Source organism: Batrachochytrium dendrobatidis (genome assembly GCF_000203795.2).
Source record: "Batrachochytrium dendrobatidis JAM81 unplaced genomic scaffold BATDEscaffold_18, whole genome shotgun sequence".
Lineage (NCBI taxonomy): Eukaryota > Fungi > Chytridiomycota > Chytridiomycetes > Rhizophydiales > Batrachochytrium > Batrachochytrium dendrobatidis.
The window spans coordinates 389905-405917 of NW_006281116.1; the positions used below are offsets into that span (position 1 = coordinate 389905).

The window sequence follows — 16013 nt, forward strand, 5'->3', positions numbered from 1 at the left end:
AGCATGGAGTCCGGCTGTGATGTCCACTGTCAGATTGTTGTTCAACATGTTCATCAATGACACACACGATGATATCAACCGATTGTCATTGCATGAGTATCGTGTAAATCACCACCAATGTGAGGGTTCATGTATGCCGACAATATCGTGATATTTGCCGATTCTGATCAATCACTCCAACTGGCATCTGGTGTACTTGCACAATGAATGGAACAATGTCAAACAAGTTTTGGTGTAGTCAAATGCAACATACTCAGTTTCCGTGGTCACAGCACTTTGATTCCGAATTACCAATTGATATGATGCTACACGAGCAACAGATTCGTCGTGTTCAACACTACAAATATCTGGATGTTGTATTGCACGAACCACTGTATCACACCATGCGACTGGACTATAATCAGGTTGCTGTATCCAATACCATGTCAGTTGTGTTCAATTCTTGCAAACCACCAACTCACAATCAACTTTCAGACACGAATATGTTTGGCAGTTAGTGTTTCGCAAAAAATGCAAAATATGCGAAATGGAATGGATTTTGGATTGCAAAATAATTATTTTTTTCGCTTTTTGTTCCCGAGATTGCCTTAAACTACCACGCTATCACATAATGTAACTTCCTCTATGGGTGTGTATGAGCTGTCGTCAACGTCAATCGATCGACACGAGGATGCAAGCAAAAGGAAAAGGAGGCTCAATGACACTCATGACCATGCATCGTCGTCCTTACCCTCAATCCCATGCTCTATTCCTTTAACAACCACACGTTTGTCTAAAGTCTCAAAGGCCAGTTTGGTGTGGCAGTTTTTTGACAAACCTGATGATATAAATGACCTTGACAAGGCGAGAATTCCCTGTAAAGTTTGTCAGCAGCTCGTCAAGACAAATTCAAGAACCAACTTCAATCTTGTTGCCCATTTGGTGACCAAACACCGCGACGCTCTATCAGATGCAATGGATCGGTATTCCAAAGACTCCACAAGTATAAGTTTAAAGGGTACAAAACTACAAAGTAAGATTCAAGACTGCTTTGAAAAGGGTAATCATTGCATACTCGTATGATGCGTCATTATTTCTGCTGTCTGGAATATTAATATTGTATTTTTTGATGTTAATCTATTTTCTTGTACTGACAGGGTTTACCCAAACAGAATTTCAAAACAAGCTACAGCGGTGGATTGTTGGTGACCAGCAATCGTTTCTGGTTGTTGAGAATCCCTATTTTCAACAAATGATGTTGTACATCAACAAGCATATCATTTTCAAGTCCGTCGATGCTATATCACAAACTGTGAATCGTGATTTTGAAATTGCAAAAGCTGACGTTTATGCTCTTATCAAAGAAAACACATCCAAGATCTCGTTTACGACCGACATATGGACATCGCCTGCCAATGTTGCTTACACGGCTGTCACTGCCCATTTTATTGACAAAAATTGGAAACTGAAATGCATTCTTGTCGACTTTCTTGTATTTAATGAAGCCACAGCGGCCAGAACATTGCGGCATTATTCAAGCAGATTGTGGAACCCATATGCGGTGATAGGAAATCGCTCATTTTAGGAATCTGTACTGACAATGCGTCCAACAATGAGGTTTTCATTCAAGAGCTCATCAATTCTGGTTATTTGGAATCTCCCGAATGTCATCATCGTTGCTTTGCACATGTCCTTGATCTTGCCGCCCAAGATGCACATCAAGAGATCAAGACATCAATCGAGACACTGAGGGAAGGGATTAAATTGCTACAATGTTGCCCCGCATCGATGGAACAACTGAAAATGATAATGGGAGAATCTTAAAGCCAATCCTTGATGTTTCCACGAGATGGAATTCTACATTCGATATGCTGGTCACAGCTTTGAAAATGCGAGGTACGTCAAGGATCTAGAGCTGAACTTCAAGACCACTTTATGTATGCCACCTTGCAGTTAAATTTGCAATAACATGTTGTCTTTAAATTTGTTAATTAGAACCACTCGTTCAAATCTTGGATCAATTGTACATGGAAAAGAAGATCCCTGACGTGCCGTCAGCGAGAGATTGGGACGACTTGACTGAATTAGTGTATTTCTTTCAACCATTTAAACAAGCCACAATGGAATGCAGCAGCAACAAGTATCAAACGTTGTCATACGTTATACCATGGTACAACGTGTTATTGGACCATTGTGAAAATGCCGTCAATGATTATGGACAATGATTAGACGCTTTGATTTCTGGAACTCCAGCAAGTCGTCGAAGAATTGCCAATGAATCGCTTGCAATTGATACATTGGAAATTTGAAAGGCGCAGCAAATGCATCCCAAATGCATCCCAAATGAGGCTTGACAAGTATTTTAATGTTTCCAGTAACCATTGTGTGATCGCTGTGGTACTTGATCCTCGACACAAACTTGAGTTTTACGACGACGAAAATCAGAATGTTCAAGAAAATGCTTTTCAGAAAGAAAAAATCAAAAAGGCAAATCCAAAGCGTCTATGCCGAGTACCACAATCAAAGTGGCTTGATGCAATTAGAGGTATTCAAAACGGCATTGGACTTGTCAGATAATCACATGCGTAATTACTTGTATTTAAACTTTGTCACGCTCATTTCATTAGAATTCGAATGCACCTACTCCAGCAAGTAGGGGTTTAAAAAGAAAAAGTTGACTCCTACTTTGCAACTCGAAGAATATTTGAATATCCCAGTGGTGGATCCTAGGCAAGACCCATTGGAGTGGTGGAAACGTCGTGAATCGGATTTCCCCTTGCTTGCAAAAATGGCAAGGGATTATCTAGCAATTCCAGCCACATCTGCGTCCTCGGAGCACGCCTTTTCAAAGGCAAGGCATTTAATTACTGATTCGCGGACCAGACTGAGCGATCAGACAATCAGGGCGAGTATCTGCTTGGAAAATTGGCAGTGAGGTGGAATTTGGTGATTTGAGTTATTCAATGGTAGAAAACTTACATATGCAGATGGATTGAAAGGAGAAATGTTGGGTTACATATGAATTTATTATAATTGCAGGAGACGGTTTCCAAAGGATGGAGATCTGGAATAGGATACTCGTCTCGTTTTTAAAGAAACGATATATGTGCGTAGTTTTTGCACGCATTCCGTAAATGTGGTCGTTGTTGATATTGTTTTTACCTCGGACTGTCGAAATATAGTATGATATATGTATTATTTAGCATATTATTAAGCGAATTTTTATATGTAAACTTCGCAAATTTGCAGCGAAATGTGCGAAATAAATCAAGTACTCTCTCGTCGGACCCTTCTTTTTCTGTAGTCAAGTCCTTAATACTGTCCAAGGAAAGAGTACTTGATTGATCGTGTTAAGTATTGCGGACCGAGAGGATTTCCTATGAAATGGGCGAGGCCTGACGAGAAACTGTGACAAAGTGAGTTTTAAAGGTTTTTATTTGTGTTAATGTTATAGTTATTAACACGATAGATGTTAACATCAAGGGAAAAGCAATCTTGTTTATAGGAAAGAGATTGAGTCACACAAATAGGAGACATGGTTATCGGTTAGTAGTTGTGGGATTGTAAAATAGGAGGCACATAAGGTGGTATACGGGTGTGGTCTTGAAATTGATGTGCTCCGTTAGCTTAGTCGGTAGAGCGTTGTGCTAATAACGCAAAGGTCACAGGTTCGATCCCTGTACGGAGCATGCTTTTTTTCAGTGTTTAGAAACATGGCAGGTTTTTTATATCAAAGATTTACTTTTTACACATGGTTGAAATGAGTATTCGATTAGAAAAGTACTACAATGGGTGATTGTACTATCTTGCAACTTGATATCTAGACTGGTGTATTGCAATCGAGAATAATAACAAGTCCCGACAGCCTTGTAATACGATTGAATTTAGTATTTATAAGCAATACTATTCCAACTGTATAAAGTATAATCACGCTCAAGCTGCAGTGATTTCAATATTTAGACAGATTGATGGCTTGAGTTCCCGCATGGAAATCTTTACGATTGATTCATCCACACTGCTTATCACCATTCAACTCACCCAGACCATCGTATTTAAGCTGTCAAAGCACTATATGCATATATTTCTACCAAAGTGTGTTGGATATCAGACACTGACAAATGTGAGAATTGCATATTATTTCATGCATCGATTTACAAGGCGTTGGCTTCAAGCCTGCTATTGTGGCGTTTTTAATTCCAGATTCGACTTCAAGTTTGAGGATTCTGCATTGCAAAGTGTTGATTTTGCAGCCACATGCGATGTTTATCAAAAGAATATCAACTTGATCCTTACCATCACTTGTTCAATTGCGCTTTGCTGTTTTGATTTAGCACTGCTTCTACTCTTGAGCTCTTATCAAAAATGTAAATTAGAGAATAATGAAATCAGCTTGTCTTTTACTGTTGAATTTTCAGTCTTGCTTATTCAGCTATTTAATGGGATGGGTTTTTTCTTTCAATAGCAAGCTATGCAATCTATAAAATGTGTCGTTGTTGGCGATGGGTAAGTTGACCTCAGATTGACATTGTACATGTATCATGTATCTTGATTTTTAACCATCATGTATGCACATCATTAAATCTATATCATGACAGCGCCGTTGGTAAAACTTGCTGTAGGTAGCGATTACAATTCGTATTCTGGAATGCAAGACACTTTTTGTTTTGGCATGTTACAATGCGATTGAACATTTTATCAACACTAATCTTATTTGTCTGTGACATCAGTGCTGATTAGCTATACAACCAACGCATTTCCCGGAGAGTATATTCCTACTGTGTAAGATGAATGGGTATTTTGAATTTCAAAAGTTTAGTTCAAATCTAACCGATTTTGCATTATAGGTTTGACAACTACTCTGCGAATGTCATGGTTGATGGCAAGCCAATTAATTTGGGCTTATGGGATACTGCTGGTCAGGAAGATTATGATCGTCTTCGACCATTGTCATATCCTCAAACCGATGTGTTTTTGGTCTGTTTCTCGCTTGTTAGTCCTCCATCATTTGAAAACATCAGGACAAAGGTATGATTTGTTGAGCCGTATACTATGTTCTGTTTTGGTACTGATTGCTCCACCTGATGATTCAAATAGTGGTATCCCGAGTTAAGTCATCATGCACCATCTACTGCATGTATCCTTGTTGGGACCAAACTCGATCTACGCGAAGATCGCCAAACAGTTGAAAAGCTTCGTGAACGTCGTCAGTCACCTATTTCGTATACTCAAGGTACGCAAATGATGAAAGAGATTGGAGCATTAAAGTACCTCGAGTGTTCAGCACTTACTCAAAAAGGACTCAAAAGCATTTTTGACGAAGCCATTCGTGCTGTTTTGACTCCACTTGTAATCAAGAAAAAGAAGGCATGTTCTATTCTCTAGATCTGTTATTTGTGGTACTGAATGGGGATTCTTTCTGCCCCTTTTCAACTTGTCAAAGTTCTCTATTCAAAAAGTATAATCTGTACCAGAGCCTCTTGTCTTTAAACCCAATATTCATGTACCGAGCAACTGTAGAGTTTCGCCATGTTGGAGTGATTTGGTTCATTTTTTATTTCTATAAAATACAAACCCACTTTTGTTATCATGCTTGACTGCAGACATTGACCAATATTGAAATGGGGTTTATTCATCTTCCCTCTGTACAGGCGGCCCACATGGCTGCAGAATATTCTAGTATATACAATTCCAGATCAATGGTTAGGTGAGCTAGACAGGAATAACGGATTGTTCCAAAATATAAACTTACAGAAAGAAATCTAGTCTGTAGTCTCCCAAGACTCTCATTCTCGGCAACTGCAAAGTAGTTCATGAGTGTTCTATGACCTAAATAGGATGCATACGTATCTCGATGTTGATTTTGTACCCATTCACTTGAAACCCAAATGGATTCATACCATTAGATAGTTTAGTAATGGTTTATATACACATTCAACAGACTTGAACTGAATTCAACTTACAACTTGTTTGTGTCTGCATGGCCTGTACCAACATATCTGGCTTGAACTTTACAAATGAATCAAACGACCATCCCATATCAATATAATCAATAGGTTACATGTTTAGAAACGTTTATTGCATAACTGAAACCAGTAATACAGTATGCATACAAGTATAGCTTACGATGTTCTAATTGGTTGTTGATGTTCATGATAATAATATATTTTGCTAGTTTGAGGCAAGGTTTGAAATGGTCATTTGGTTTGGATTTGCTCAACTGTCGTGCTGGAATTGTGTTTTTTGAAAACTGGAATCGTTGGTAGAGGATGTAAATGTGGATGGAAAGTGCAGTATTGGCCATACATGAGTGATTTATTCAACTCATATCTACAGTATCAATCATGCCGTTTTATCCAAAGTTGGATCAATTGTCAATGTATACTCAGATTATGCAAACACTGTCAGCGAGCAGAGCAAGCCAAGATACTCTAAAATGAGTGATTGGGAAATATAAGCTAATTTTTTTAGTGTCAATGTAATTGGCAAGCACTTTTAAACCATTACATTCAGAGGTTGTATAGATTTAATCCAAAAGTACAAAGTAGACTAATAGCTAGGTTTAAAGAATAATGCTCTTTGAATTTATTCTTCTTCTTCTTCCTCAACGGCACCCTGAAACAGTAGAATTGTAACAAGACATTAGTATTGTGGTGATGGAATATCCAATGTAGAAGAAAAAAGTACAAGACTATTTTGAAAATAAAATCACCTCGGCGGACTTTGCACGCTTCCTCTTGGTGCGACCTGGGCGACCACCACCATATGGTGAGGTGAGAGCAAAGTCAATGTGCTTCTGGCTAGATATCACAATAGATGATGCATTAGTGCATGCGCAAAAATAAACCAGTTGAGCAAAACGATTTACCTGTCAAGACGGACAATAAAGCTAGGGATATCGACAATCTGCTTGCCAACACTAAAAATAAAAAGTCAGTTTAGTTGAATTCAAACATGTTCAAGGTGTTGATCAGATGAGCATTGAAAGTAGGTGGTTCATGTTGTGGAAATCAATCCAGATGCTAGAAATTGAATGGCACTATTTTCTTGGACATGGTCAGATTGCCATTCAAAACAGCAGACTCGATCAGTCCAGACATTGCAATCACATGCACATCCTTGATTCAGACAGTCCAAACGAATGATCTGCCGATATTTCAGCAATGATTGCTCATGCACAACGACCACAGCAGAGATCATAGAATGCTCATAAAGCGACACAATCCAAGGTCTTACCGGATGTGTCTCTGACGAATGAGAACACGGGCGTGATGGATGGACTTGGCAAGTCCAAGTTTGAACACTTGAGTCTGGAGACGACGTTCAAGGAGATCCTCAACCCTAAGACCAAGAACGTAATCGAGCTTGGCCTTTTCCTCATCAAGAATGCCAGTGCGAATCAGACGACGAATGAGGGCATTGCCTTCAAACAGACGACGAGGATCCTTATCATCGAGCTTGAGAAGGTCACGAGCAGCACGACGAATGTTGGAGAGGGTAAACGACACACGCCAAATCTCATGTTTGTTCTTAAGACCGTACTCTCCAGCAAGCTTGAGTTCGGCATCAAGACGTTCTGCACCAAAGGCACGACGAGGGACCTTGTAGGTCTTTGAGCACTTGACCTGTGGCATGACAGAAACTTGCTATGAAAAATGTAAGGAAAAAAGAAAACGAATTTCAGACCAAATAAATTGCGAAAAGCAGAATTGGCTTCAAACTCAAAACAGTCGCAGGACATTCTGCAAGGAATTGCTCAAAACTTGGACTGATTTCAGATTGAATTCTTTACAAACTGGACGGATTCTAACCCAATCCTTTAGGAAATTGCTTACATGATTGTGTGGTGTTGCAGTCTGTTGGCGAGAGTTGACTCGCTGCAGTGTTCGCAAGACGCGTACAAGTAACGTGACTATGGCGCAGCCATAGTAAAAGTCGAACCTCTGTCAACATGTTTGGCCAAATCATGGCTTTGGACAGTCATTGATAGCGACTGGACCCAAATTTGTTGTTGCAACAAAATGCCATTCCGTTCTATTCAATAAATCCCGTCTCTTTAATCAAAACACTTTGTTTTACTAAGAAATCTTTTTATTAATCAACAATCTGGCTTTTTTCTAAAGAATCCAACAAATTCACTTTTCGTTTCGTCCTTGCAAAATCATGTTTTGACGCTGATTTTTTTGCTGTTTTTTCTTCCCTCACAAGTCGCACACATGCCTCACTCATTCGGTAAGGATGCTCTATTTACTACTACTCTACAAGCTACTTTGGCTATTCATTTATTTTCATGTCCTGTTCATTGCTTTTAATGTCAAGGACACCTTCAGCTCATTGGTTTTTATCAATCATCACTCGAGTGTTTTCTGCCAAGCCATCATCCTAGCGATCTTGTTCATCTCCTGTGATTACGGATGTCCATTTTATCCAGTCCATTTACAGTTTGAAGATGAAAAGCATCAATTCGTTGGAGTGGCAGCTTGGTTGAACTCGCTCTTGAAATCAACTGTTCAACTGGTCTTTTTCAAATGACCAAGTCTCACTCTTTTAATTGTCTTGATCTAAACCATCTCTTTATTCATTATCAACAGGTCTCAGAGCTCGTACTCGTCACCTTTTCTCCCGTGACTTCCGTACCAAGGGTCCCGTCAAGATCTCGACCTACCTCAAGGTCTACAAAGTCGGAGACATTGTTGACATCAAGGCCAATGGTGCTATTCAAAAGGGTATGCCCCACAAGTACTACCACGGAAAGACTGGTGTCGTTTACAATGTCACAAAGTCATCTGTTGGTGTGATTTGCCACAAGATTGTTGGTAACCGCTACCTCGAGAAACGTGTCAACCTCCGTGTTGAGCACATTAAGCACTCCAACTGCCGTCTCGATTTCCTGCAGCGTGTTAAACGCAACGCTCAGCTCAAGAAGGAAGCCAGAATCGAAGGAAAGGTTGTCTGTTTGAAGCGTCTTCCCGCTCAGCCCCGTGGTGCTCGCTATGTCACTTCCAAGGACAATGCTCCCATTACCATCAGCCCTGTTGCCTATGAAGCTCTTGTTTAAGTCAATTGAATAGTAGTAAACTCTTGGAAATCACACTTTATTACTTTGATTTATCTTGTGTGGGTTGGAGATGATAAAAGTTTAATATGCATCACGTCCTAAACTGCCCTATAATACCGGATCGTTTCCTTTATGCCCAGCATTCCTGCTGATATCGTCTTGTTTTCTCAAGCTCGACCATATATCTGTCTGCATCTGCTTGATTCAGTTTACCATGGGTTCGAAACACCTGTCGGAAAGCATCCGCTACATCGGATGGCATCTGTTTGGCATTCCTACAATCAACTCATGTTGAGCTACAGATTTCAACTCATACCATCCACTGAAAGCTATTCTTACCCCGACAAAAACACAACCGCGTCTTGATGATCAATCAGGTTCCATAAAAGAGCTCCTTGATCTACAATTCGATGCTGTATATACACTTTGTGATCCTGATCTCTTGAAAATGCAGTAAACAGCTGCAAGGTCCCATTAGCCACCATCTCATCCCATTCATTACCAAACAGATAATCTGTATGTTTTCCTCTCACTCCCAAAAACAAAATGTTCTCCGTCGCTCCTTTAGCTAAACGAGAAAAAAGAAGTGATCGGATGGGTGCAATCCCTGTTCCTAATAACCACGACAACAATACAACCTGTCAATACAAACCAGCTTCAATCCCATCCATCTCGATTCTACTTGCCTACACCAATGCATATGATGGGTGTGTCGATGGATACGGGAAGTCGAAATAAACCAGGTAAGATGTTGAACCGAACACTATCATTTTCCTTTAGTTGTGATATCCATTTTGTACAAACGCCATGTCGCTTCTCTTTTAATCGTGTTTGGTATGTGACAATCCCCACTGCCAAATGAAGTTCAACAGGTTGTTCAGAGTGCACAGTTTCAGGCAATGATGACGCAATCGAAAACGATCGTGGAGAAAGATGTGGAATCAAATCAAAAAGATATTTAACAGGAATGATAACAGATGTAAAATCCATTAATACTTCCATGATTGTGCGACGAACTCTATGACAGTATGCATACAAATCATTCTGCATAGTCAATGTCATAATAAACCAAACAAAATATTAGTACGTGAACATGGCAAGACATGTTCTTGATGGATTCCACTAGATTAGTTTTGAATCAAATACCTGGCCAGCTGCCGATGCAAACTCGCGTAGCTTTTCAACATGCTGTTCATTAGATGCAAAAAACGCTAGCAATTCGAAAAAGTATCGTCGTGGTCGACCAAAGATATCCAGATGGCATTCCAAAAGCTCACGAATAGTCAAGATTCCTTTTAGTTCTTTTGATTGGCGTAAATCTATCAAAAACAATACTACATTAACAACCCCAATTCTTTATCCGTTCAAATTAAACATCCAACACACCAGATCGATTGGGAATTAATCGCAATGGCAAATCTGCAATAGCTGTCCAACCAAGATATTCAATTGCAAGCTGTACGTCACAAGGCAGATTTTTGGGATAGATTGACATGACGTCACCCGTCCTATAACTATTTATAAAACCATAGAGTCAAATGACTATACAATCAATCATTTTTTGTTTCCATAATCCAAACTGAAATGCAAGATGATAGATTTACTTACATTAGCCCCGAGTTGGTGATGTCGAATACCACGTGTCGCACATCTTGAAAGTGATCTTGAGAAGTGATGCGAGTGTTACAACGCACAGTAGCAAAATGCTCATCAATCTCACCCGCTTTGGTAACATTAGTATCCATTACCTCATTGGCGTTTAAAAACATGATTTCATATGAAGATGGTGGAAGTACATCAGCTGAAATCATTTCTTTTCCAATTGGTATTGGATACAAGTTTAAAATGACACTCCAGACTTGATCAAGCCATGGATCCAGTGCACCATCAAGCCTAGATTGCATATAAAGAGCCCAACACATCAAAACGCAAGATTAGCTGATTTAGACAACATATATAGTGTAACATTCACGTTGATGCGATTTACCCAAGATCATGCTGATCATCCCCATCTCCTCGAGGAACAATGGCAGCAGCTCCAAGTTGAATCAGACGCTTATACAGTTTCTTTGCTGGGAAATTAAATCTACAAAATAATAGACATCCATTTAAATATAGTTCAAGACATTCAGGGATTTGCATAATAAATACTGACTTTGGATATGAAGAATCACCAAGCCCAAAAACTCCAAACTGTACTTTTTGAAGTGAATCATTAGGCAGGTTTTTTCTCAACAAAAACTTCCAGAATCTCTAATAAACCAAGTATGTTGATTGAGCTATTCTACAATAAAAGCAATACGATAGTAACGAATGGATGTCTTGAAGATTTGTTTTGTATGGATGATCCAAGTCAAACCAAGAAATATCAAAAGATTGGTATACCTTCATGTTGTCTGGCTCTTCTCCTTGTCCTGTAACAGAACACACGAATAGCACTAGAGATTCATTAGGTAATAGAGCCTGTGAAGTTGGATAGTAGATGAATGGTTAGCAATTGCTGTAATGGGTGACTGAACATGCATGATGATGGAATTTCCAGTATGAATAGCACCTTGTTGTAATCATCCATGGCTTCGACTTGAACATTAAAATATCGACGACGACCTTCACGAGCAATCCGTTCAGCAGTTTCATGAGCACAACCAGTCTGAGATCCATACAACACCAGTAACCGTTGCGACATTTCCCAATCCACTAGATTCTCTTGTAAAAATGTCAATGTTTTTTGGATAAATCTGGATAACTTATTTCTAATAGTAAGTTATTCACATAAAACTGAACATCAAGATAATCAAATCTGAATGAATTGAATGAATTGAATGAATTGATTCGAGTGTTTCATAATACTCTGATTTCTGATATTTTCTCATTTTATTTCCGTTCTCATTCCTTTGTCACTGAATATCAACTATTCTAAACTCATGCATCTGTTTATATTATCTTCATACAAAACCATGGTTTTTCTAAAACTACTGCCAACTGTTACATTGAGCTTTATAGCTTTATTAACTAATACTGTATTGGCTGAAACTGTCAAGACTGGCCACAAATCCACTCATGCACAGAGCCATCAGCATCGCTACAATCAACAGTCACATGCGGCTTTAAGACATCAAGTGTTTAGCGATATGTTTAAAACACCGCTAATAAATGTTGTGTTTGGAACTCAATCCATCTCTCACTCTGAAGCATCCAAGTTGCTTTCGGTAATACTCGCTGAATGCTGTTGTACATTTAAACTCTTCTCAATCAACTGATTTGTTCTTTTTGATCCCATGTTTATATCAATTTATAATCTTTGATATTCCGTCCTTGAATGCTGTTCTCACACTATCGATATAAGAACTCGGATTCAAACGTGATGCAACTCAAATATGATCAGTCCATGTTCATCTGTTCTATACCATCCAATCTGGTAGTGACATCCGCATCTGCCTCTGTGGTAGATAATACGGAAAAGAACCGTATTATTCTTCAAGCAATGGCAAAGCTAAAAACTATGGGCTCAGCTTGTTTAAAACATGTAGGTGTTGTATTTCTCACACATCTAACTTTTAGATCCACTATAATAGGACCATTCAATCTTGCGTCATGTCTGCATGCTAGCATTATTTTAATAGTCGTGTTGATCATCCATAATATGTTCATCTAGAGCGATCGATTGTGGGACTATGACTTTTGTCCAGGAAAATATGTTCGTCAGCATCATACTTGGCCCAAAACATCCAAGCAAAAAAAAGGCGGCAGTATAGAGTATTTTCTCGGATACATGGACAAAGAAAAACTAACCAAATCAAAATCCAAGGTTTTCTCTGCTCCTCAGCTCATTGAAGATGATGATAATGGAAAACATCATTTACGCCAGGTATGGGGATTTGGAGATATGTGTACAGATATTGGCGAGCACAGAACTGTTGAAGTTCAGGTAGAGTTTATTTTTAACCTTGATTGAAATGGTGGTAATGGGATATGTAAAATACTAACCCTTTTATTGGTATGATTCATGCTCTAGTACCATTGCTGCACTCATCAACATATCTCGTATTTACGTGAATATAGTGTTTGCAAGTACATTGTGTCTGTTCATACACCTATCATGTGCTTTCATCCCATATTTGAATCTCAAAAACAAGAAGCAGCCAATCAAATACAATGTAAACAGATTGAAATGCAGCCATTATTCCCGGAAACCATGTCTGAATCATCCTATATTGATGCAGAACCCAAAGTGATATCTGCACCTGTAACACCCAATGTACAACCAAAGAAGAAATTCAAAAAATGGTTGACTGCATACGATATGAATGAGCTAGGATGTACTTCTCCCATCCAATGCATAAAATCTTTACAACATCCCATTGAATCTTTGGATGGAATGGATACAAAAAAGTTGCAATCACAAACCGACACTACTTCAGAAACATCTGCAGATTCCATTGAATCAGATTCAACCCAATCTAATCAAGTACCGAGCGATCACGAGGAATCCAACACGGACGAACCAGTCATGGTGCGTATTACAACGATTGAGCAAGAATGGGTGGTGTTTGATGCTTTACTGGAAGTGCGATATCAGCTTGCGGTTGAACGACAAGAATTGGCAATCCTTCGATTAGATTCTCTCGATACCAAGCCTATTATTATTGCTGGGTTGGAAACTGCATTGTCCACTAACGAGATTCATAAACTATACGATCTTGTCATGACAATGCTAGACAGTGACACAAGAGATAGAAACTGAAATTCACTCTGTTGAAACATGAGTTTCTATTGGTAATAATCTCTAGTCATGTTTTATTTATCTTGCTGTTTGGAATAAACTTTGATTTTCTGTCAAATTTGGTGTCAAGTTGAACCATGAAAAATCACGTGTTAAACAGTTTATCAAATCGAGATTAAAATTCAGATTAAAATCTAGTCAAACCATTGCAATTGTTATCTTGACAATACACGAATGATTGTTCAAGCCATTGTACTTGTAGCTATACTATCAGTATTGTTCATTTACCTTTTGAAAAAAGTCATTCTACCTTATCTGATTTGCACTGTAGTTGACAAGGTATCATTCGACAAGGAGCTTTTGATAGACTCGGTTCATATTAAATCTGTTACGGATGACGGATTGCAACTCTCTCTTTCTTTCCGGATACCACTGCGAGCCTTTTTTTTTAATATAGGCATAGTGTCTGTTCAGTTTACTTCTCCCATCAGAATTATAGATACTGTCAAAAACAACCAATGGGCAGTGGTGCTGATCGATACTCCTATAACACTTGGTGGTAGGTTTGGATCCTCGGCTACTCATTGGCAAGTGGATCTCGACCCTGTGGATGTGCTGATTGCCGATTCAATCAATATACTCAAACCCATTGTTCGTCGAGTGAACATGGGAGGAGGAAAAGAAATTGAAGGCATCATTGTTCGGTTAGAAGGATGCATCTCAATCGACTTTTTTGGATGGCTAACTGTCGATCATGTCGCCTTGGTCAAAACTGTAAACGTTGCCAAACTACAAGGTGGATTTTATCGTGATGTGAGTGTGATGGGTGTAAAGGGGTGTAATAACCATCCTGTTTGTAATGTACGGCTTTGTTCAATGATTTAGCGGCAAGAGCCATCGCTATTGAAAATCAAAAGGCTGCTAAAGCAAGATTGGCGGTAGCTGAAAATCAAAAGGCTGCCGAATTAATATCGAATCATCAGTCAGAGTTGGTAGATTCAGCAAGTTTGGATCAGATCCAGAAACCCATATCAAGTTCACTAGAAACTCCAACCCAAACCCTTATAGATTCACAGTTGGATCAGTCGAGTATTTCTAAACACTCGACACCTGCTTTGGAGGATATTACTGCAAAACCAATCAAGCATAACACTGTAGATTCAACTTCAACCCCCGAGGTGCGAGTCAAACAAATGGAACTCGCCCAATTCATCACTCGTAACAAAAATGGTATTCCAACACTAAACAAAACAGCCATTTACAAGGCAGTCAACGAAGCTACAAACGATGCTCTTGATCAACAAGGTATTCGCGAACTATTTGCTATCCGTCATATTCATCACCATCCAGTTATAACACATATGCGGTCCATCAATACAGGCCTCAACATTCAATTCGATACCATTCCCAGCCTTACGTTTAAATTCTCTGCCATCAAATTCAATGTGTTTTTCAATGGCAGCAAAGTAGCAAATGGGGTACTACGTGGCGTTGAGATGCTAGATACGCGCAAGGATATGCAGATCTTGCTTGAAATTGTTCCATCTGTGGTGTCCAATACACCGATTCAGGGTATTGCCACTACGGCTAAAGGTGTATTAAAAGGAGCGCTAAAAGGGGCATTCAATGGGTTTCTTTTTGGCGATTGGGGTGCAGAAGCGACTGTGTTTTCAATCGCTGGCATCCAAGTAGAAAACGAGCAAGGCAATACTGTTCCTTGGATTTCGGACCTGCTATCCGTCATGGAATTGGAATATGACTTGGATGCTGTTCGAAAAGTTGGATCATCTGCCATGCAAGCAACAGGTACGCTTAAAGAAGTCATGCTAAAAATGACTGCTGGTGTATTGGAAGCCTCTGGTTCAATCGGATCAAAATGCTCTTTGATGTAACTCGGCTTGACTCTTGACAAAGTGTCAAACCCCATATTATTCTCATTCTATATCAAAGTATAATAAACCGCCAGTCTTGTTCAATGATTGGTATCACGAAATTTACTAAATGTTGTGGTTTTAAACTTTTTAATTGGCTGGTCTCTTGATGATCATGCAAGCCATTGTTGTTTTTAAACTAAAACATACGAGTTTAAAATATAATCGTTTGTATTATATAATACAGTGCTTGAAAGAATTGACAATGTTCAAGTCAGTTTCCATCAAAATCCACCAACCATTCAATCGCTGTTTATTCTAAAGCAAAAAGGTAATCGACACCAAATCGATAAAAACGTGGTTGATTTCATGTGGATAGGGCGGT

The 16013-nt window shown here is 39.1% G+C and overlaps 9 protein-coding genes across 9 annotated transcripts; 6 read left to right on the top strand and 3 right to left on the bottom strand.

Annotated features, from left to right (window-relative positions):
• Window positions 1-203: 203 nt before the first annotated feature.
• Window positions 204-2204, top strand: BATDEDRAFT_28468 (uncharacterized protein; the record flags this gene model as incomplete). Its single annotated transcript, XM_006682763.1, has 3 exons — window positions 204-492; window positions 779-1012; window positions 1975-2204. The coding sequence occupies 3 exons, from the start codon at window positions 204-206 to the stop codon at window positions 2202-2204; spliced, it is 753 nt and encodes a 250-aa protein (XP_006682826.1).
• Window positions 2205-2728: 524 nt separating this feature from the next.
• Window positions 2729-2914, top strand: BATDEDRAFT_14718 (uncharacterized protein; the record flags this gene model as incomplete). Its single annotated transcript, XM_006682685.1, has 1 exon — window positions 2729-2914. A coding segment is annotated over one exon (186 nt), but the record flags the coding sequence as incomplete, so codon positions are not given.
• Window positions 2915-4447: 1533 nt separating this feature from the next.
• BATDEDRAFT_14774 (uncharacterized protein) lies at window positions 4448-5361 on the top strand (the record flags this gene model as incomplete). Its single annotated transcript, XM_006682693.1, has 5 exons — window positions 4448-4482; window positions 4575-4594; window positions 4707-4758; window positions 4824-5004; window positions 5074-5361. The coding sequence occupies 5 exons, from the start codon at window positions 4448-4450 to the stop codon at window positions 5359-5361; spliced, it is 576 nt and encodes a 191-aa protein (XP_006682756.1).
• Window positions 5362-5604: 243 nt separating this feature from the next.
• Window positions 5605-6130, bottom strand: BATDEDRAFT_14855 (uncharacterized protein; the record flags this gene model as incomplete). The annotated part of the gene is made up of 4 exons (XM_006682703.1): window positions 5605-5652; window positions 5729-5852; window positions 5940-5985; window positions 6103-6130. 4 exons carry the CDS (start codon window positions 6128-6130, stop codon window positions 5605-5607), a joined length of 246 nt encoding a protein of 81 aa, XP_006682766.1.
• Window positions 6131-6535: 405 nt separating this feature from the next.
• On the bottom strand, window positions 6536-7610 carry BATDEDRAFT_33834 (uncharacterized protein; the record flags this gene model as incomplete). Its single annotated transcript, XM_006682788.1, has 4 exons — window positions 6536-6591; window positions 6689-6776; window positions 6845-6895; window positions 7213-7610. 4 exons carry the CDS (start codon window positions 7608-7610, stop codon window positions 6562-6564), a joined length of 567 nt encoding a protein of 188 aa, XP_006682851.1. The 3' UTR covers window positions 6536-6561.
• Window positions 7611-8192: 582 nt separating this feature from the next.
• Window positions 8193-9034, top strand: BATDEDRAFT_30914 (uncharacterized protein; the record flags this gene model as incomplete). The annotated part of the gene is made up of 2 exons (XM_006682781.1): window positions 8193-8208; window positions 8568-9034. 2 exons carry the CDS (start codon window positions 8193-8195, stop codon window positions 9032-9034), a joined length of 483 nt encoding a protein of 160 aa, XP_006682844.1.
• Window positions 9035-9056: 22 nt separating this feature from the next.
• Window positions 9057-11720, bottom strand: BATDEDRAFT_33835 (uncharacterized protein; the record flags this gene model as incomplete). Its single annotated transcript, XM_006682789.1, has 10 exons — window positions 9057-9309; window positions 9374-9647; window positions 9727-10078; window positions 10181-10353; window positions 10421-10548; window positions 10643-10927; window positions 11022-11120; window positions 11190-11287; window positions 11420-11497; window positions 11589-11720. The coding sequence occupies 10 exons, from the start codon at window positions 11718-11720 to the stop codon at window positions 9165-9167; spliced, it is 1764 nt and encodes a 587-aa protein (XP_006682852.1). The 3' UTR covers window positions 9057-9164.
• Window positions 11721-11991: 271 nt separating this feature from the next.
• Window positions 11992-13778, top strand: BATDEDRAFT_92565 (uncharacterized protein; the record flags this gene model as incomplete). The annotated part of the gene is made up of 4 exons (XM_006682831.1): window positions 11992-12243; window positions 12381-12560; window positions 12690-12962; window positions 13050-13778. 4 exons carry the CDS (start codon window positions 11992-11994, stop codon window positions 13776-13778), a joined length of 1434 nt encoding a protein of 477 aa, XP_006682894.1.
• A 213-nt stretch (window positions 13779-13991) lies between these two features.
• Window positions 13992-15649, top strand: BATDEDRAFT_28475 (uncharacterized protein; the record flags this gene model as incomplete). Its single annotated transcript, XM_006682764.1, has 2 exons — window positions 13992-14595; window positions 14643-15649. The coding sequence occupies 2 exons, from the start codon at window positions 13992-13994 to the stop codon at window positions 15647-15649; spliced, it is 1611 nt and encodes a 536-aa protein (XP_006682827.1).
• Window positions 15650-16013: the final 364 nt, after the last annotated feature.